Consider the following 20,954-nt stretch of genomic DNA (forward strand, 5'->3'; position numbering starts at 1 on the left):
TAAGACACTAAAATGACATAATGGCATCTTACAAGAACAACCACAGCTGTATAAGCACTAATTCTATATAAAGCATGTACCTTATGTGTCTACAATGATATTTATACATACCATTATGATGCACATCTTTCATTTCTCACCACTAAGAGGTTGAAATTCAGATCACAAAGACAACTCCGACGACGTGTGGGTCAATCGAAAGCTCTTAGACATCAAGAGAATTTGTTTGGCCTAAACATCAACCTTTATTAAACCCTGTCAACAGCTGCAGTACTGTGGTGAATGACCACAATTACGTGGAGATGAAAGTGACAAGAGGCCGCCCTGCTCCCTCAGCAAAATGTCCTCTTCACACATCAGAGCTCTAATTTCAGGCTTAGTCTAATGACTGGTCAGGGGAGCAATGATAGGGTGAACAGGCCTACCTTGCAGGTTGTGGCCTTGAAGTTCACTGTGAAGGTGCCGTCAAAACCAAAGCACCAGCAACTGGTTTGTTGAGTTGTAGCCATGGCCGCGATGCTGTGATAAACAAACAAAAAAAAAAACATCAAGTTTTTGAGTTTAAAGCTGACATAAAGCAAAAACCAGAATTTGGCCGTGATTCTGTTAGCAGCCTTACCATGAGCTTCAAGTTGCATTCACCACCACAGGTCACTCCTCCATCTGCACAGAGAAAAGATATGTGTAAAAGAGATGATGATCTATTTTTATATTTAGCCTCCTTAACGTTTCTGCAGCGTGCTGCAATCACGCTACTTTATTATGGCTGCTCAGATGCCTTTCGAAACATAAAGGTCCAGTCCTGCTGCATAGTGCAGTTATTAACAAACAAACATCTCAGTAAAATGTTCCTGTTTGCTGAATTATCCAACATTTTGAAATGTGCCATAACTTGTGTGACAGATGTGTGTTTGTTGAGGTCAGAGAAGGACTTGGCTGCATTCATTAAGGTTTTGCAATGTGGTCATCAGAATATTCAGAGAATGTTTGTCAGGAATAACCACATTTTGAGCTGAAAATATATCAGGAGTAAAACAAAAGGCCTTTTGTGTTACTCTATAGATACTCTAACACCGGAAGTGATGTTAGGGCTGGATCAACCGATTGATATAAAAACAACTGTCAACACTTTTTATTTGAACTTATCATTTCAGAGCTATGTTCAGTCATCATGAGGAAAAATGCTGTTTTCATCACTAGAAGTTATGTTCAAAAAGTAAGAGCCGTGGTTATTTTTACTACCTTGTGCCCAAACATACAATTAATCAATACTAACAATTAGTGACGAGGGGAATAATGAGTCGTCGCAGCCCCACAGTTGCCCAGCATGGGGAGGATCGGCCAGGCTCATTATAATATCCTAGACATGGAGCTCTCCTCCCAGCCACAGATCTCCGCCCCAGTCATCTTGGGCTGCAGCTCGGAGCCCGGATGCGCCGCCATGCCGACTCTATCAGCGACTGGAATAATTTATTCACCAACCTGCCCGACACTGGGGCACTAGGAGTTGGCTGAAGAAGTCGACGGGGCAGTTTGGAGGGCAGAGGAGCCGCAGAGGCGGACAGACGAGCCGCACCGTGCCGTGTTTCCCCGCGGTGCTCCCGGCCGTAGCGTCGCTGTGGGGACACTTGTATGCTAGCTCCGCTAACGTTAGCCCGAGTGGGGAGAGTGCGCGGTAGTGACAGTCCGGCCGGAGGCGGGGAGAACCGGGAGGTGAGACTGTTACTTTGATGGTGACTACACTGTTGACTATCCGCGAATAGGTGGCCATCTGCTAGGTAGTATCACTTTCATAAATGTGACTCACGGTTTCAGGGGGGGGTCCAGTTAGCAGCTTACCGAGGCGGGTGCTTGACTGTTGGTCTGGTAAGGCTTGTTGGCCGGAGCCGAGCTGAGCGTTTGGTCGACGTTTCAGTCTCCTGGCCCGCGGTGGAGGAGCTAAGAGCTAGCTTTGCTAACTGGATAACTGTCCAACACAGGGACTCCTAAACTTTTCGGCTCAGTAGCCCCTGAGCACACACGCCTCAGAGGTCACATCCCCAGTGTGGCGAAGGAGCAGGTCTAGAAACTCTGCAGCTACAATGGAGAGTTTTGTTGTTATTGTAGCGGTGTTTGGAAATGAGAGTGGAAAGTAAATGGTTTGTCACTGGTGCGTCCTCTGCTGTAAATACAAAGTGATTGTGATTTTCAAGCGATCCTCATATATTTCTGCAGGTTCCTGAATTTAAATATAACCTATTAGATGTGTTGAGTGACTTCTCTTAGCAGTTTTGAGTGTGCGATTGCAGCACGAGTTTATTTCGTGCTATTCAGTGGAGTATTTCAAAGTGCTTCATTTGACAGATTTTTTTTTTTTTTTTCTGTGACTTTCAGATCCAGAAACACTTCCATGTCTGCATCAGCTCTGGAAACCAGAAGAGATGTCTGTTGATGAGGATACTGTAAAAACTGGCAGTCCGCAGGCCAGCTCAACGTCATCTCTGCAGCTCTCAGAATGCACTGGAGGTTACAGCAATATATCTGTGATGGTGGAGGGTACCGCAGCCACCCCTGATTTTGCAGCTGCTTGTCCTGTCCCGGGCACTGCAGCCTCACCAAAACACACCAGCACCACTGACGCTCTTTCCCACTCAGACAATGCTGGACAGGGAGCCAGAGGGAACGAGAATAACATCAATCGCAGAAACAGCTTTCATCATTCCAAACAACAGCAACAAACGAAACTAACAAAGCGCCGCAACACGGCAAATTCTAGTTTCAAGCATCCGACGTCTGGCAAGAGGAGACGGAGGGCCAACTCTGAGAGCGACTCCGTCCTGCCTACCAACTTCCTACTGGGTGGGAACATTTTTGACCCACTGAATCTCAACAGCCTGCTGGATGAGGAGGTCAACAGGGCGCTGAATGCAGAGACACCCAAATCTTCCCCGCTGCCAGCAAAGAGTAGAGACCCCGTGGAGATCCTCATCCCCAGAGACATCACAGATCCACTCAACCTGAACAGCGGGATAGCGGGCAGCAGCTTTTTGGTGTCCCCCTATAAGAGTGGTGGCAGGAAGAGACACCGCAACAGACACCATGGAGGAGGAGGAGGTGGAGGAGGTGGAGGAGGAGGAGGAGGAGGAGGAGGAGGAGGAGGGATTTCAACCTCACAGATCAACCTCTCAGAATCAGGAAAAACTGAGGTTAAAACTGGCACCTCAATGCCACTCCCAGGTGTGTTGGGCTCATGTTCTGCACTAGATGTCTCCAAAGAATCAAACTCCAGTTTCTCCAGTGTCACAGGGGATTCCCATGAGCACTCGGCTGACAACTCAGCCAGCTGCAAGGACGAGATGACAGCTGTATCTGTGGAGGATTCTACCTCCTCAATATCAGGGGCACCAAACCAGCACACAAGCCGGCGCAAGCGTAGGCGTAACTCTGGCAAAATTGAGCCCCCTGTGACCCATTCTACACCTATTGGAAAGTCAGGATCTGGAGACAGGAGTTGTGGCACAGGGGGACCAAGAAATTCTCAGTCCTTCCACACACCAAGGAGTGGCTCCAAAACGGGGCCAGGAGGTCGTCAGCACCAGCAGCCCCACAACCAGGGGAAGGAGCAACAGAAGAAGAAGTTCCAGTATGGGAACTACAATAAGTATTATGGCTACCGCAACCCAGGAGCTAGTGAAGACCCACGTATACGTGTGCTTCGTCCAGAATGGTTCGTAGGTAAAGATGTTCTGGATTTGGGGTGCAACTCTGGCCACCTAACGCTCTATATTGCCAAAATGCTCAGACCTGCCCGCATATTGGGCCTGGATATTGACAGTGGTCTGGTACATGCAGCCCGTAAGAACATCAGACATTATCTGTCTGAACTGCAGACCCAAGAGGCCAGGCGTGCAACACAGAGCACTAAACAGGAGGAGAGGAATGGAAATGAGAGTCACACCGGCACAGACAAGAAGCACAATGAGGCGAAGAGCAGTAGTGAAAATGGGAAACCGGTGAAAGGAGAAAGTGGCCCTGCAGAGGCTGTAAATGACAATGACTCCTGTCACACGGACAAGGCAGGGACCCAGAGGCAGGACAGCAAAACAGAGGAAATGGAGCAGGAAGATTGTGATTCACCTCCCGCTGATCACTCTGTAAGCTGCTCTTTTCCCGTGTCACTACGGATCTCCAGGGGGCCCATTGCTGCACCTCCACTTACAGAAACATCCACCACACGGCCCGGGGAGTTCCCCTCAAATGTTTCCTTTATGAAGGTAAGAGAGCTCTCTCTGTGTGAACATTTGGTGGTGGTATGAGGTTACTATGTTATTGCTCCTGGGAGCCCAGATTAAGATCAAAACAAAATCTGTATAACACAATATCTATTGTAATGAGGCACTGCCTGCATTATGCCTGCATCTTGTATTCATTAAGACTACAGTGCTCGCAAAGAAACTATCCCTTTATACCAAAACATTTATTAGGATAGAGGCTTGCATGTTCCCACACTCTGAGAGGTCTGACTTCACTAGAGGACTTGAAATATGAATTGTGCGCCCACGTATTCTCCCTGGAACCTGATAATGATAATTGTCTTGCCTCTAAATTAGGGATGGCACAGAACAGTCAGTTCCATTACAGCACGCAGGTCGCACCACGCAGCCTTTCCTGGACAATATACATTTGGTGCTTCCTTCCCAGGAAGATGTCAACAGAATTCAATTACATGCAAAGTCAGCATTGTAATTGATATTAAAATTGAGAGTACATTTATTTTCCAGAGCCTCAAAGATTTCCTATTTAAAATGATGAGTGAATAGAGCAAACAAGTACAGTAGCTCTTTCAGGACACTGGCCCACGTTTGCATGATTGGATGCACTGATGGGACATTTCAACAACTTCGGGAATATTAAGATACATTTAGGAATCAATAGAAAAATGAGAAATCAATGCACTTGTTTTCACGTATAACAAGCAGGCGAATGTTTTTTTTTTTTTCCTCTTAAAAGTTAACAAAGGTACATAAAGCAATCGGGTCAGCTAGAAGGTCATTTTCTGTCCACTGAATTAACTTGAGATTATCTTTACTTGGTAAAAACTGAGCATGAGGGGGCTTGTTTCCTCCAGTTGCTCTTTCCACCCAGAGGTTCACTTTTCTCTGAAGCTGCCAGTGATGTTGGGAACTGAAAGAGGAAGAAAGTCCGTTTCCACCAGACTTTCTAATGGCATCGGCCTATTACATGCCACCCTGGAGAATTTGACAAATATTCCAATATGCTTTCTCTTATAAATATGAAAGTTTTTCTTTTTTAAAGTGCAATCTGAATTTTCGTCACTTAACTGGCCTTGTGCCTTACGGGCTTTGTGTAGGAAGCTACATGAATTGGTGAGATGCAGAAACCGTATTGTTTGTGAATGAAATCAATAATTGCCTCCTCCCTGCTATGAGCATTAGAGATAATGGCAGTGCAGCACAGAGCTTATCCTGTAAATGACTGAAAAGCCTCAAGACGAGCTCCTGAGCCCCCTCATTCTGCACCACACAAGATGGATTGGAGGGAGAAATGTCAGGCTGCCTAGTATTTGTTGGACAAACCACCCCTGGTATCAAGTTAGCTAGATGGTGGAAACTTGTCGGGAAGCATGTTTGATTTAAAATAGCAGGTGTGTTTTACCTCCATATTGTTCAATTCTCATCAGTTCCCAACTTCTAAAATGATCAAATAGAAATTCAGTGTGAAGGAAGAGAATCTTTTTATAACCTTTCATGGATGTGTGATGGACCAAACCCCAGCTACTGCTAGCGACACCTGTGCTTTTCTTGCTGTGACATTTCAGAAGATCTACTGTGAAATCTGAAATGTGTCTTCTGTTTTTAAAGTGCAGCACAGAGCTTGCTTTAAAACAGAAAGGTTATCCGGATCAAATAACACTCATCCTCTGTTTCTCCTCAACTATACGCCGCTTTCTCTCATTTAGCATGTCTTCCAGTCCATGCTTTGTTCTTACTGCTGTACCTGGCAGTTATATTATAATCAGGAATATCCGTGTATTGTGCTGCCATCTTTTGCTCTCTCTGGTCTTTATTGTCAGTTACTTGTAATGTTGTTGTTGTAATCATAGCATGGAAACTTTTACTATTGCACCTATCAGCCTAGTTAGGGCTGCAAGTAGTGACCATTTTCATTAATGACTAATCAGTATTGAAATTATGTTATGATCAATGACCAATGAAAGTTCCCAAAGACTCCGATGACAGATGATTGTGTTTGCTTATTTTGTCTGAACAGTGATTTAATTTATTTATTTCCACATTTGAGAAATGGGAGCCAGCTAAAGCTTAACTGTTGTACTTGATATATGACTTGAACTGATAAATCAATTATTTGAACAAATCCTTTCCAAAGTTTCTGTACACACAAGCATTCGAATTAATCTCGCACCATTTTTGAGGCAAATGGTTTTGCAAAGGTTAGATTTGGTGGGTATTCATCTTACACTTGTGTATGTTGAATAGCCTTCCCACCAGCTTGCACTGGAAGATCACTGGTTATATTTTTATAAGAGCCAAGGAGTCAGGGTCTCGCAAAATATTGTATCATTTAAAAATCTCATTCGTTGAATCTCAGTGTTATGTCTCTCATTATTGTTTCTATGAAGCTTGCCTCATATGCGATGTTGTAGGGGAGTGTGTGAACCTGCACATCACTGCACTCTGCTGTCCAATAGACCCAAAACCAATTTATTATTTGCATGAACACCTTTCAAGTTTTCAGATAACAGATTCTCATCTTTGCCCGTGGCCTTGATGTGTGTGTTTCAGAAAAAGCCTTTACTATATTACAGTCAAAGCGCTGAGCAGTACAAAATACATGATCCTGTCAAGGCCATGTTTTTCTCACCGCACCTTTTCTCTCCTTTAGGCCAATTATGTACTGGAGAACGATAATCTTCTTGTGACTCAGAGGCCAGAGTACGATGTGATCCTGTGCATGAGCGTTACCAAATGGGTTCACCTAAACTGGGGAGACAGTGGCCTCAAGCGGCTCTTCAAGAGAGTCTACAGACATCTCCGTCCTGGGGGCATGTTCATCCTGGAGCCGCAGCCTTGGGAGTCCTATGTGAGGAGGAAGAAGCTGACGGTAAGAAACTGAGCTGATAGGACTGCTGTGATGCAGGCCATGGCTTGTATAATAAATCAAAACTGCCTGGGCTATACCAGGTGCACTTAGTGGTTTTAAAGCTTGGTTTGATTTTTGCCTGAAATATTTGTTTCCCTCCATCTCTCCCAGGATAATATTAGCAGGAATTATCACAACATCCACCTCAGACCTGACCAGTTTTCATCATACCTTACTACCGAGGTGGGCTTCACCAGTTTTGAGTACCTCGGGGCCCCCAAGTGTTCAATAAGGGGTAATTCACCATTTTTACAGAATAAACTTATGCATTACATGTTATTCACCACTGCAGTTGGATGTCCTCTTCAACTTTTCTTTCCATCACAACAGGTTTCCAGAGGCCAATCTACTTATTTCACAAGTGACCACTCCTGCCTTGAAGATCACTGAATGTGAGTAGCCTAAACCACCACCGTACATACAAGCAGCCAGCGGCCCTGGACTGCAAGGAATCATCTGAATCCTTAAAGGTTACTCCAGCTACTCAGACGCTGAAGATGAAATTCAGAAAGGAGAATGGGACCAAAAGTGGAATTCATTTCGTAAAAGATGACACCTGTAGAGAGGAGGCACCTATCAGAGCCCTCTGGGACTACAAATTCGCTAAAAACTATGGAGTGGACTCAAACAGGATCCACAATGTATAACCTGGAGCCAAACATCACAGTTTGGCCAGACTGTGGAAGAGGTGCTCATCTGATCATTTCCTGGGACGATCCTAGTGCTAATGATGCCTCAGTTTGATGCACGGCCATAACATGTGTTTGAATATCTTTGGCCATATATCTTTACTTTCATAACTCTGTTCTGTGCCACCACACCATCATACATTATTCATATTAGGGTTGGGCAATAGGGCAAAGTTTTCCAACAGGCCACTATCACCACTTTAACTGGCGATTGATACTGTATTCACCACAGTAGTGAAGTGTATTCCACGTGACCCACTGTGAGTTCCAGCTGCAAAAGTGCGGTAAAGCACGGAATTAGAAAGCCATCATCAGATCATACTAATATGATGTCCCTTAAAAAGCCACACTGGAGTGCAGGTAACGCGTTGTATGCCGTGCAGGCTATCAGTGAATGAAGGACCACACTCGAAATTGCGCTCTCTGTGTTTGAGGAGTTGAATACTGTTGTGGCAGACATTTAAACGCACATATTTTGGTGAATTTAAAACGGCCAAGCAAATTCCATCAGCCATAGATTCAGTCTTTCGCTAACAGCTGATGTATTTGTCCCATTTCCCAACCCTAATATATAGTTTGTTTTGTCATTATTTTGCAAAATAGGCCTGAGAGCTGAATGAACGGTAATCTATCACAGAGCCATGTAAATGTAACAGTCCACATTTTGAGATGGACAAAATGAAAAGCTCCTAAATTGCACAAACCTAAGAGCCTATGAAGTAAGAAGTGGCTTATTTAAGTGATACAGACAGTGATGCACGATGAGTAAGGTACACTCAAAACAGCCAAAACAACAAGCATCCAGTGAAATGCTAAATGCTTCCCCAGTGCAAAGCTAAGATGTTTTCAAGGTAATTTCTCTCTTTGGTGATGCTCAGTTCCTAAAAAAAAAAAAAATGCAGTCACCAAATATTCGATTCTGTCATTATAATATGGAGACAGTATTTAGTTTAGCAGGCTTACCACCACAAGTGTGTTAAAGAAAAGAGTTTTGGTTGTTTTGAATGCAAACTTTCTACAACCCTTCAGGTCTGTGTAATTTACTTGAAAGTTTGAACCATTTTAGGAAACAACAAATCCCTTCATGGGCTCTTTAAGCCTTTTTGATGCTCCATCCTAATGGTAGGGGGCACATTTGAGCTGTGATGACACCCAGGTGTTGGCTCAGCTCAAAATAATTCAGCACAGAGACCACAGGACTATTTTGCAAGGTAGATCTGTAGCATGCGGTGATCTATTTTATTTCTAATGACAGTTAAGCCATAGCCCTACCTTATATGTTGTTTACAGTGTCCTTCATGAGGTGCTGACTGAGAGTATAATTGAGTGTAAAATTGAAGGCAGAGGCCTGTTGTTATTATTAGGGAGTTGCTGCAGCATTTTCAGTGCTGTATAAATCCGACACATGCATTGTTTCGTGTGGTCTGATCATCGACACTGGACAGGCATTAATTCACACAGCATCAGAATCCCTTGGGACGCTTTTCTAGCTCCTGAGTCAAATTCAGCTTCTGTAAGGCTGAACAAAAACATACATTTATAGAAAATGGATTGTTACTTAAAGGACTGAAATATATCCATGTGACTTTTTACCAAATTTAGATATTAATTTGCAGTTTGTATTGAGACGCTGCCAAAATATTTTATGGGTCTTTTGCTGTTGAATTTAACGAAACATGCCACCAACATCTTAGTCTTTGACCTACAGAGGTCAGTTATGAGTTACAGGTAGTCAGTTTTTGTGATCGTCTTTATTGGTGTGCACTGAGCGCCAGCTCAACAACGTTTCATTCTAGGTGGCTGGGACAGAAAATCTTCCTTTTTTTTTTTTGTGACTGGTTCAGTTATATAATTTGGCATATTCGTGTAGGAGATGATGGAGAAGACGGGCGATATATGTTTCTATATTAGTAAGTGATCAATGTAAATAAGTTTGCAAATTTTGTTTCACTGTTAATAAGTTCATAACTGCTTTTGTCATTTTCAAGTGGATTTTTTTTTTGTCATGTTTTCAAATGTTTTTCTGCCAATTTGTGAGTGAGTCACAGGTCAGAGTTTTTGTCCTAAAACGGATCGCTAATCCAGCTCTGTAACAACAGATGAATATGTACATTGCAAAGTTCTGATGTGTTTGCTTTGTTCTGTCCTGGCAGGCACATGGATTGTTAGATTGGCTCTTTATTTTTTTATAAACTGTTTGAAAGGAGCGTGGTTGTCGGTGCACTCTCATTTCACTTCATTTGACATTTTGAAATTCTTCAAAATATAAAACATGAATACTTTTGAATGAATACTTTTTCCATCAAACTTTTTGTATCAAGTTGTGGAGCACCGGTCAAACTATAAAATGAAGCTTCAGGTTACATTTTGGTGAATTGACCTCAGCCTCATCTGGCCCATCAGACACACGGCACCAAACCACAGCTTTCTCCTAAGCTAAGACAATCGGATTCTCAGGCTTGGATCAGCCCACAGCTGTAATTTCATGGGCATTTTGCTTTTTTGCATTATTAACTAAGGTTTTCCTTCTTGCAGGTCACACAATGAGCATTTGATTTGAGAATTGAATTGTTTTAAGCTAACTTGTGCTTTGCCAGCAATGTTAAAGATTGTACCTTACTGTCTCAGCAGCAGAATCTTACAGATTTTAACCCAGTAGGCCTGACTTGCAAGTCCAGGTATCCAAGCTAAAGCGTGTCTTTGCTGGAGATGTGAAATTGCATGTTGTCATATGCAGTGCTGTATAAACCTTTTGTACTCCCCTTGAGGTTTTGCACAAAGTTGTGCGAGGTTGTCTGATTTCGATTTTCATTAAATTAAATTACAAATACAATAGGGCGTAAAAGATACGAAGCCCCTTGTTTCTTGGGTGTAGTTTTGAATGTGAAAGCTTGAGAGTCGAAGTTTTCATGCTGGAAAGAAAACAAAAAGTAAATATGGCAAAGTAATTTGCAGTGAAAGCACATGCTATTATATTTTTAATTGTTTTATTTATTTTTATGTATTTACATGTTTTGTACTTGCAACTTGAAGACTGGGGATTCATTCCAAGAAACCGGCTCTGCAGGTGAACTGCACCATTTGGTTTTCTGGCCTTTTGCTGAGAGAACAAGACAATTTGGTCACAGATCTGCTTTGTACAACAGACCTGTGGATGCCACAGAAAGTCAACTTCACATTCAACACTGTACTCACATTTTCTACATTTTATCTCATCCTATGATCTCTCTTTAAGAGCAGAGCAATTTTCAACGGTAACTAATGTTTAAAACCTGAAAACATTTCTCGTTTATTAGAAGTTCTATAAGATGAGTCTTCAAAATTGTTCTAAAACTGTAGTGAAATGGCTCAAACTGGATGTCTTATACACAACAAATGCTCTAACTCAAGGGGTGTGTGATTTTTTAATGGCACTAAAATTCACCTCTTCATGTTGAATTTGCACTGATATGACTCGAGGGAATTAAACTACTTTAGTACATTTTTTGCAGTTAAAGTTGATGTTTTACATGTACCCTAACTTTCCTAGAATCGGTTTTCTGGAAAAACTGTTGGAATAAAGTACCGCCTCTGTCAGGGAAGCTTTTAATTTTCATGCCTCTGAACAACAAGATATATCTGAATGTTTCTGTGTTTAACATTTTCGTTGATTAAAAGTGGTTCCAGATTTGGTGGTTCAAGTATTTGCAGCGCCTTTTTATGAGGTCTTTTAATTGAAATGTTTGGGTGGAAGTAGGTACATGCATTAAGGTATGGGCTAATCTTTGGAATGTTTTTTTGTATTCATGGTAAATCAATTATATTGAAGTTATTTCATGCAGTTTATGTCTTCCTATAAAAGTCTACATTATCATCAAAGACCTACAGTGCTGAGTTTGTTTGGAACTGGTAACAGGACAAAATATATACAATATAATGAAAGCATCAGCATCCCAATGATTATGCATTATAATGTGCTGGTGTCACTTCTGCTGTGTAAGTATCCATTCACCTTCATTTTTTAATACTTTTTGATTTAAAATGTACTAGTGTTTAGTGTGTCTGCACACAATCTTAATTCATTTACATTAATATCTCATGTACATAAATGTAGACCATTTGCTGTAACACTGTAAACTCATCCTTAGGGTTCCTCCCCAAAATGACAATCCTGCAGCAGATTTACTCCAGAGGTGATGATCACCAAACCTTGAGGTCTACAGAAAACGAGCTCAGACAGCTGTAGTCAGAAACGGACAATAAATACCGTCACTCTGGTGGGTTATAGTGGTGGCAGCATCACAGGAGATTCCTCTCTTTGCTCATTTATAATAACTTTTAAAAAAAGAAACACCTTTATTCTTGGGGATGAAGAGACACTACAAAACTGTACATTTGTACATGATAGGTTTATATAGGTAAATGCTGAAATGGTAAATTTATACTGTATACTAAATGTACATATGGGGAGTCAAAGATCATCTTGAATCATTGCATTTCTTGATAATGTCCCAGTTAAATAATTACTGAAATCGATGGAGTTTGGGCCCATGGCCTTGTGAGATTAACAGTCAGTTTGTCAAAAGTCATCTTCAAACTCTTAATTTCTCCACAGTAATACAGGTGCAAAGTGTTACAGTTCAAAATACATCCATCCTGTGGAAACCTTCTGTTTTAAGCTGTTGCTGTCAGCTTTGTGAAGACAGACAGTCTCATGTAAACAGGTTTGTGGGGGTTTACCCCTTTGTAGTTTGGTCACGCTGTGCTGTCTGAATAGCACAAAGATTCAACCCAGATGACAATGCAGGGCACAATACAGTGGCTCATGTTTACAAATAGCATCCATGCCTTTAACACCTAGTAGCCCGGGCCGGTCAGAAACCATCTTCAGATCCGGGCTCAGTTAACTCTGCTACAGCATTCAGTAACCAGAAGGCTAATTGAATATTCAAATCATTTAGTTGGTTACTAGATGTCAGTATTTTATAAGTTATTATGACAGATTTATGCTGTTTCCTCAAACTAAGGTGAGTATATTTGTTTTCAGCTGACAGCCATGTCAAAAAAATACATACCACATAGCTAAAGTTCACCAACAAAGACATGTGACCTTCCAGTCGGAGACTAGCGGTCAATATGACAATGAATTTGCTTTGCAATCGTGACTGGTGGATTGTGACGTTGTCCGTCTGTTCCAGACAGTGTTGTCCAGACAGACAGACAGAATGGTGAGATAACATAAACACAGACAAGAGACATAACACTTCATTCACAAAAGCCCTATTCCATCACAGCTATTTAGGTCAGTCACTTGACCATTATTGTCTCCTGTCAGTACAGTGCTGAGCAAAAGCGTGCCAGACTCAACTCAGACTGCTTTCCATGCTGTTATTTCCCCAAGGTCACCCCAAGTGGGCAACAGGCTGGATGCAGAAGTGTTAACACTATATTTAAGAGGTTTTTCAGAGTGAAAGAATTGCTTTCATTTCATTTTGAGACGGTTTGATTATGGTGATGGTGATGATTATCCCAAACAAACAGCAACATACCAAACATGAGTACATTTATTTTCTTTTCATGCATTTATTGGCAACACTGCAGTTCACAGAGTAGAATGAACACCTCACAAAAAAAAAAACTGATTAGGAAACAATATTAAATGTGAGACATTGGATCTCACCACATTTCAGGCAGCAATAACAGATCTCTGAGCAGCAGGATTGCAGCTCTACATGAGCAAGGTCTAACTATAAAAAGTCCACTTTGAAAGCGCTCAGTGAACAGATCCCACATGTTAGAAGTCCTGGTGGGGTTGACTGGGAGTAACGTTGTCAGAATGGTTTATCCGGATGAATGCTGTGTCAGTTTTCAGGATCCCTGCTACTTAAACTGAAGATGTCTGTGCTCTGACACCTTGCAGGCATCATCACACGGCAGGTGCTAAGACCGTGTAGCACAGCACCTGAAAACGATCACACAGCAACTTCATTAATCGTGCAGTTAGCAATTATTTCTTTTCACTTTCATTAAAATACATGCTCTGCTCCAAAACAAATATTACAGTTATGTACAGTTCTGCTTTAGGATCATTGCACGCCTACCTGTATCTTCGAGGGCAACCGTGATGACCAACAATGTACTCCTGAGCATAGCAGAACCGCCTGCAGAGTCCTCTATACCCACATGTCCAGTACTGCATTTCTGGATCATTGCCTGTAGATAATTATAAATAAATCACATATATGTTTCCACATTCCTGATCAATATTGACTTGTTGACACTTTCATAAACTGCAATCACAATTAATTTTTGAATCTAAAAAAGAAGTCTACAAAATTTGGATTACTTTTTAGTTAAGAAAACCGTCAAGTTGTGATTGTTTCACATCTCCTCAGAGCCACACAAACAGGCCCGGTATGAGCACAGTGTAGTCTGAGCAATTGCTATATTATGATTTGCTTGATTTGATCTCACACAGTAACAAAATGGGTGTATTCATTGCTTACCCTCCCCGACTGTGAGCATCAGGAGAAGCACAAGGAGAACCAAGCTCAGTCCCTTCATGTTTGGGTACCAATAAGCTTTCAGACACTGTTGTGGACAGGCTGATGCTGCATTTATACAGCATTTCAACCACTGGGGGAGGAGTCCGTCGTGCTCTGTCCAAATCACAATAACAAAGTAATGCTGAATGATGGCAGTCTGAGGGTCAGGACTATCAGCTTACTCAGCTTAGTCACCAGCTGGAGCTTCTTGAGGATTTGAGATTGCTTTGAGGCATTTCACAAAGAACCATACTGTTATTTTCTGTGCTCGATATGCAGAATAATACTTTAATATTAAACCTGCTAAGTGTTTAGGGACCCTAAATTATCTGCACTGTTCACCAACACAGAAATCTGAATGAAAAAGGCACAGTTCTTTGGTATTGTACTTACAAGCACCCTTATGTCTGGACAGGAGAGTAAACATAGGGGACTCCTTCAAAATCAAAAGCTCTTCAAAATGTATAATTACACGTGAAGTACTAACTAATGTGCTTGTTTTAGACACAGTAAGCAGTACAGTTCTGTCTGTCCTGCTGTGTTTTCAGGGCTGCCCTTAGCTCGGCCACTGCGCTGCCCACATCTGAATATGGCAGTAGTTCATGTGTTATTGCTGATGCTGTGAAACTACAATCAAACTGCACAAAACACCCTGCTCCTGTGACATAGGGGGGGATTGTTAACAAAACAATAACAACACATGGCATGGGCACGTAGACATGTACTTGTATAGCATGCCCCCTAGTGCTTATGTTAAGATGTTTCTTTGCTTGCTCATCCTCCCTTACGCAAACACACACAGATAAATCATCTTAGGGGAACTTATTCTGATCTAGTCTCTGATTAATCACTCTAAAGATTTTTTTTCAACCCTATCTTTTTGCATCCCTTGATCTGAAAAAAAAGCCTAGTAGCATCAGAATAAAGCCAATGCTAATGCCAAAATTAAAGCACTTTTTCTGGAGAAGAGAAAATTCAAGCTGACAAATCACACACACTCTTTTCTAAAAAAAAAAAAAACGTAATTATTTTTTTTTTTTGTCAAAGAGTGATGTACAGTTTTTATTTAAAGCCCCTCAGGCTAACATCTCTCTCAACCATCTAATCGGATTAAAAAAACAATACAGTTTTTAAAATGTTAATCATCACTGCATTGACAGTATTTGGATAACAAAAGGATGTTGGATTTACAGATTGCAGACAAAGCTTTTAAAATAAAAAACTTTCTACACGGTTACATTGTGTGATGTCTTTCAAATAACCATACCATATATTTCTAACTTCTATGTCCTGAAGGTGGCGATAGATGTTTTACACGCTGGTTTTTCAACACAGCGAAGAAAAAACTTCAGGCCTGCTGCGCATGCGCAGTCCGCTCCGCTGCAGGCAACAACAACAGTCTGGACCGTCTGCCCTTTTCATTCCAAGATGGCGGACCTCCTTGGCTCGATCCTAAACTCCATGGAGAAACCTCCAACTGTCGGCGACCAGGAAAGCCGACGAAAGGCCCGAGGTACACAGTGTAATGTCTACATCAAGACTCATTTTGTGTTAGTTTGAAGTATTTGAAATGGTCACGATAAGGGTTGAACAGGGCTTTTCCGGTGCTGCCATTGGCCGGTTAAGCTCTCAAGTAAGTTAATCGCCGTTGGCCCGGGTTAGGCGGACCGGAGGTCAGAGCCTGGACCAGTGATGGAGGAGACGGAGCCCTCTGAGGCACCACGGAGTTCAAAATGGTCCTTTGTTAAAGAAGCATTTGACAAAATGGCGATATCTGCTGGTCAAATACTTGGTGAATACTTGTAGTGTGTTTGTATGAATGGATTAAATTGTCACTGCCACACCAACCCGCTAAAAGCACTAATCAAACACCAAGTGCTCTGTTATTTCCTCTCGTTCCTCCCAGTTTTATTCACCTTTCCTTCCTCCCAATGAAACCAGTCCTTTCAAAAGCCTTGATCTTTGGCATTAGCTCAGGCCGTGGATATTTTAGTGAGATTATAGAAGATATAAGTAAGTAAGTAAGTATGTGTGAACTGCTGCTGACTTGAAATTTCCCCATTGTGGGATAAATAAAGGAATATCTTATCTTATCTTAAGTCAATAAAAATGTCCTATAAGTCATAGCTTTGTCCATTTGTATATATACAATAAATGGATGGTAAACCCTGTTGCATTTATAAGTTACTGAAAGAGTTTTTCAGACACACTAACATCAGCTACTTTTTTGTTTTGCTCCCCTCATATCTGATGAAAACTGCAGTAATTGCATAGCTGCCCTGTGGCTCCAATAAAACATGAGAAATGTGTTATATTTCCCGTCAGTAGATCTAACATGAAAGCTTCGTCAGAGCCAAGCTCATAATTGTGAATCCTGTAAATGCAGTGCTGAGTTAATCAAGTTCATCCACCTTTTATTTGTTTTGATGACATAGCCACAAGACGGCGGTGATTAAGTAGTGGCCAAATCCTTCTCATTAACTGGTATGAGTGTTCCTACCAATAAAACATCAGAGGCTGTTTTCCTGTAGACACGTGCAACAAATAATAGGATTTGAGTCACTCTGTACATCAGAATGAGCTGGAAATGTGGTTTTTAGGATCATAGGAAGTCTGTGTCTTAATTAGTCTTTTTGTGACTTCAGTCTTTAAAAATACAAGCAGGCCCGTTGAAGCTCTTAACACTAAAGGATCTGTGTTTACAACGGAAACTTCGAAATATTATTGGAGGTAAACAAACCGCATGAAAACTTTTAACTCCTGTCCTTTTTAAGAGCAAGCAGCGAGACTCAAGAAGATGGAGGAAGAGGAGAAAAGAAAGAAAGCAGCCTTCAGGAAAAAGGTGATGGTTTAAGTGTCACTTTTAATACACATTGAATATGTAGCCACTTTCTTAGGTACACCTGCACAATTTAATGCACTCCAGTACAACTGTTGTGCCATCAATTCTATTTTTACGAAGTTTATAATGTATAGGTTTTGTTAACAATGTCGGAAATGTGTAAATCTAATTGTATGTTTCTCCTTGCATCTCTTGATTAGATGGAGAAAGAGGTGTCCGACTTTATCCAAGACAGTTCGCAGCAGAAACGGAAATACAATCCAATGGGGAAGATTGAAAGAAGTATATTGTACGTAAAAATACTTAAATACATTTAAAATAATGATGAACCTCTTTAAGCAAGAAATATTTTGTCATATACTCACGGCGATTTACATTTCATGTCTTCCTTCTCTTAGGCATGACGTTGCAGAAGTGGCTGGTCTGACTTCCTTTTCTTTTGGGGAAGACGAGGAGAGCCGCTATGTCATGCTTTTCAAGAAGGTGTGAATATTTTGTTTTGAGTCCAGTGTTGGCTATAAAATAATGAAGAGAAATGTGACCAGTTTCCACTCCGTCTTGTGGCAGGAGTTTGCTCCGTCAGATGAGGAGCTGGAAGCCTATCGTAAAGGAGAGGAGTGGGATCCCAAGCTGGCAGAGCAGCGGCGCAGATTAAAAGTAAGGTTGCATGGTTTTTATTTCACTGGAAGCCCTGTCAGGCACGCACGAGTCTGAATTGACTGTCGTCGTATTAGCGTAAAGGTTGCAGCTGCAGCACTAAGTGAAACATTCAGACAGAGAGACAGAAATGCAGGTTCTGAGATCACTGTAATAGATTTATTTTCTCCACATCTTTTTTGCACAAAGAGGTAAAAGAAGCTCAATCTTCGTATATCTGATTAGTCTCTAAAAAGTCTTTTCCTCTTGCAGTGTGACCAGGGGCAAAAGAGTATAAAATGACCCTTAAATAGTGACCATAGTATAGTCAGATCATTCTCTCTATATTTTTGATTTTAATTCATGCCTTATGCATGGATGGATAAATGACTATCCAGCAAAACACTTAATGTACAGAGTGTGAACAAATGGGAGTTAAACAGGGGTCCCAACTCATCGCCCTGTCAATCAGTGTTTGTGCATTTCAGGCTTTATAAAAGAGGCAGCAGAAATCTGCTCTTTAATAATAGAAGTAGCAAAAATGTATCTGTGGATTTACTTCATTAAGGCCTTAACAGCATGAGAGCCTGAGATACAAAAGAAAACACTTCTTTACTCACAGCTGCTCTCTCTGCTCCATCTCGCTCTTTCCGTAAATGTCCTGTTGTACATGGTAAAAAGTCTAATACTGAGGTGTGTCTAGGTGACAGCGCTGTATAACAATCTGATCAAAAGTAACAGGGTAACTCGCATTTCTGGGTCTATTTTGTTTGTTGTGGTCCATTTATCTCATTACAACCAATAGGTAGCTGAATGTAGACAAATTAATGTCATGAGATGTTTATTCTCCTTTTAAGTATCGTTTGTTGATACATTTCTTACATTCAGACATATTAAACTATTTACTATCTCAAGGTGGAGAGTAACACAACACTCATTCAGGGAGAAAAATGATCATGAAATAAAAAACAATTTCGTCATAGACTGTAACCTCAATAAAACACAAAGAAGTCTAATCACATGACATGTTGTGTGTGTGTGTGCGTGGGATAGTGTCCATAGAAATCATTATTGTGCTGCTTCTTTCATGTGGTTTATATGCATAATCTCTGCTCATTCACTGAAGTAGAAGCTGGTGAGGCAGGTTGATGGGAAGCTGGTATATCTAAACAGAAATTTGACTTTTTTTTTATTTCCATGTACCTCCTAGAATGCATTTCACATTGCCCTTGAATTGTCGTCACAGTCTCTGACTCTTTCCTTCCTCTTCACTGCAGGAACAGGCTGCTTTGGAGGAAACTGCCTCCAGTCAGACAAAGAAGCCAGAGGCATGTCCCAACTCCAACTACAGAGACAAGTACAGCCACCTGATCGGCACCTCAGCGGCAAAAGATGCAGCACATACACTAGAGGCCAACAGGGCTTATGGCTGTGGTGAGCATGAATGATGTTGCCCTGATCTGTCTCATATAAGCACTGTGTGAGCACATAAGTCACGCCACAGGCCCAGTTCTCCCTCCCCCCCATCTCTATTTACTCATTACGTCTGTGTTTCTGTCTCACAGTGCCGGTGGCCAACAAGAGGGACACTCGCTCCATAGAGGAAGCCATGAACGAAATCAGAGCGAAGAAGCGGCAAAAACAAGAGGACGACACGGGGGCACACAGCAGCAGCTCTTGAGTCGCCACCATTTTTGCGTTCTGTCGACTGTTGTGTGTGTGTGTGTGTGTGTGCGTGTGTGCGCGTGTGTGTGTGTGCGCACAGTCAAATTCATCCTATCATGCAATATCCTGTACTTCAAACATTTAAAGGTATAACTTATGGCAGTCTAAACTCTAGTATGTATGCCACTCTCTGACTGTTGAAATCATGAAATCGTATTCGGTGGAGGTACTCAGGCGCGTCTGATCCGGGAGGTGGATCATTATAGTGTTTAACATTTGCTTGTGACATTCTGTCTGGTATCAAGCTTCTCACACACATAATTGGACCCTATACACTATGAGAAATTTGTTTCGTGTAAAGAAAATGTGTCTAGTGGGTGTACAGCGACTTAAGAACACTCAAAATCCTCTTACATGATTTTTAAATTTTTTGGCAATGGATGTCAATTTTGATGCAGATGCGCATTTACAGCTCTTTTTACCATTTGAAATATTAACAATAATGAGCTTAAGCCAGGCTGGATGACTTGTTCAAAGCAGAGTTTTGTTCAAAGCATGGCTGAAGAGTCCTACTGACAGTGTTCCAAATCTCCAGTGCTGTTTTTAAAAGGGAAACAGGAATGTCGTCTATTGACCAGCTTTTGGTTTAATTTGTAGATTTTTTTTTTTTTTTTTTTTTTTCTGTTTCAGAACTGTGTAAAGTTGAAAGCATGCAGTCCGTTGCGAGAGGAATCTCATTTTAGAAAAATGCTGTTTTGTGGATTTTAGCAATCTGTGATTAAATCTGAGACTTCTCCTTGTTTCTATCCATCTGCACTGACTGTGATTTAAACTGTTACGCCATACTAAATGTTTTATTATTAAGCCATGCGGTGGCTTGCAATAGGCATCATAGTAGGGAGTGGAAATACCCCAATAGAGATGTCGGTCTCATCTCTTTTGCTTGTCGTGTGTCCAAGTAGCTTTCCTGGCATCTTGATGTCTATTTTAACATGGTTGCACTGTTTTATCCCCATGTGTGTTATTAAATGGAAAACTGTCTCCAAGTCACCCTCATTCTGCGCATCCTAGTCTTTGTATTTCACTTTACTTGAGTACTTTCATTGTAAGATTAATTCTACTGCTACTTCACGACATTTCAGAGGGAAATATTTAAATTTTACTTCACTACATATATCTGTTAGGTTTAATAACACGCTTATGAAATATACAGACTGCAGCATAGTTTAAATGAGCCTCACCTCAACCAGCTAAGAAAGCAGGACTGATACTCTACTATTTATCTACTTATACTTGATTGAAGGATCTTAACAGTTCCTCCGGCTTTATGTGCTCATCTATTTAAGGGTCAAACCCTCTTCTGCCATCCCTGTTTCTGAGCTGGTCCTACCTCTTGTGTCCTGAAGGAGGCGCCATAGATTTACAACAAAAAAAAAA

General features: G+C 41.4%; 3 protein-coding genes across 4 annotated transcripts in view; all 3 read left to right on the plus strand.

Annotated features, from left to right (window-relative positions):
- The window catches only part of il13ra2 (interleukin 13 receptor, alpha 2), a 310,420-nt gene that overhangs the window by 116,234 nt on the left and 173,232 nt on the right, over positions 1-20,954 (plus strand). The gene's annotated exons all lie outside the window — the stretch shown is intronic.
- On the plus strand, positions 1,423-8,691 carry LOC139212920 (7SK snRNA methylphosphate capping enzyme-like). Of its 2 annotated transcripts, none has more exons than XM_070843488.1 (5): positions 1,423-1,713; positions 2,374-4,253; positions 6,904-7,122; positions 7,273-7,396; positions 7,492-8,691. In XM_070843488.1, exons 2-5 carry the CDS (start codon positions 2,421-2,423, stop codon positions 7,524-7,526), a joined length of 2,211 nt encoding a protein of 736 aa, XP_070699589.1. In that variant the 5' UTR covers positions 1,423-1,713; positions 2,374-2,420; the 3' UTR covers positions 7,527-8,691. The 2 variants fall into 2 exon arrangements, with proteins under 2 accessions (XP_070699589.1, XP_070699590.1); XM_070843489.1 differs by lacking the exon at positions 1,423-1,713 and adding an exon at positions 1,721-1,778.
- spag7 (sperm associated antigen 7) lies at positions 15,767-20,573 on the plus strand. Its single transcript, XM_070843602.1, has 7 exons — positions 15,767-15,887; positions 17,149-17,216; positions 17,417-17,505; positions 17,615-17,699; positions 17,784-17,873; positions 19,130-19,286; positions 19,418-20,573. The coding sequence occupies exons 1-7, from the start codon at positions 15,803-15,805 to the stop codon at positions 19,531-19,533; spliced, it is 690 nt and encodes a 229-aa protein (XP_070699703.1). The 5' UTR covers positions 15,767-15,802; the 3' UTR covers positions 19,534-20,573.

Source organism: Pempheris klunzingeri, chromosome 14 (assembly GCF_042242105.1).
Source record: "Pempheris klunzingeri isolate RE-2024b chromosome 14, fPemKlu1.hap1, whole genome shotgun sequence".
NCBI lineage: Eukaryota > Metazoa > Chordata > Actinopteri > Acropomatiformes > Pempheridae > Pempheris > Pempheris klunzingeri.

Bases quoted from the DNA above. Each gene is read 5' to 3' on its own strand.
- LOC139212920 (XM_070843488.1), top strand. From the start codon at position 2,421: ATGTCTGTTGATGAGGATACTGTAAAAACTGGCAGTCCGCAGGCCAGC. The intron at 4,254-6,903 runs GTAAGAGAGCTC...TCTCTCCTTTAG, and splicing joins CAAATGTTTCCTTTATGAAG to GCCAATTATGTACTGGAGAA. The intron at 7,123-7,272 runs GTAAGAAACTGA...CATCTCTCCCAG, and splicing joins TGAGGAGGAAGAAGCTGACG to GATAATATTAGCAGGAATTA.
- spag7 (XM_070843602.1), top strand. From the start codon at position 15,803: ATGGCGGACCTCCTTGGCTCGATCCTAAACTCCATGGAGAAACCTCCA. The intron at 17,700-17,783 runs GTGTGAATATTT...GTCTTGTGGCAG, and splicing joins ATGTCATGCTTTTCAAGAAG to GAGTTTGCTCCGTCAGATGA. The intron at 17,874-19,129 runs GTAAGGTTGCAT...TCTTCACTGCAG, and splicing joins AGCAGCGGCGCAGATTAAAA to GAACAGGCTGCTTTGGAGGA.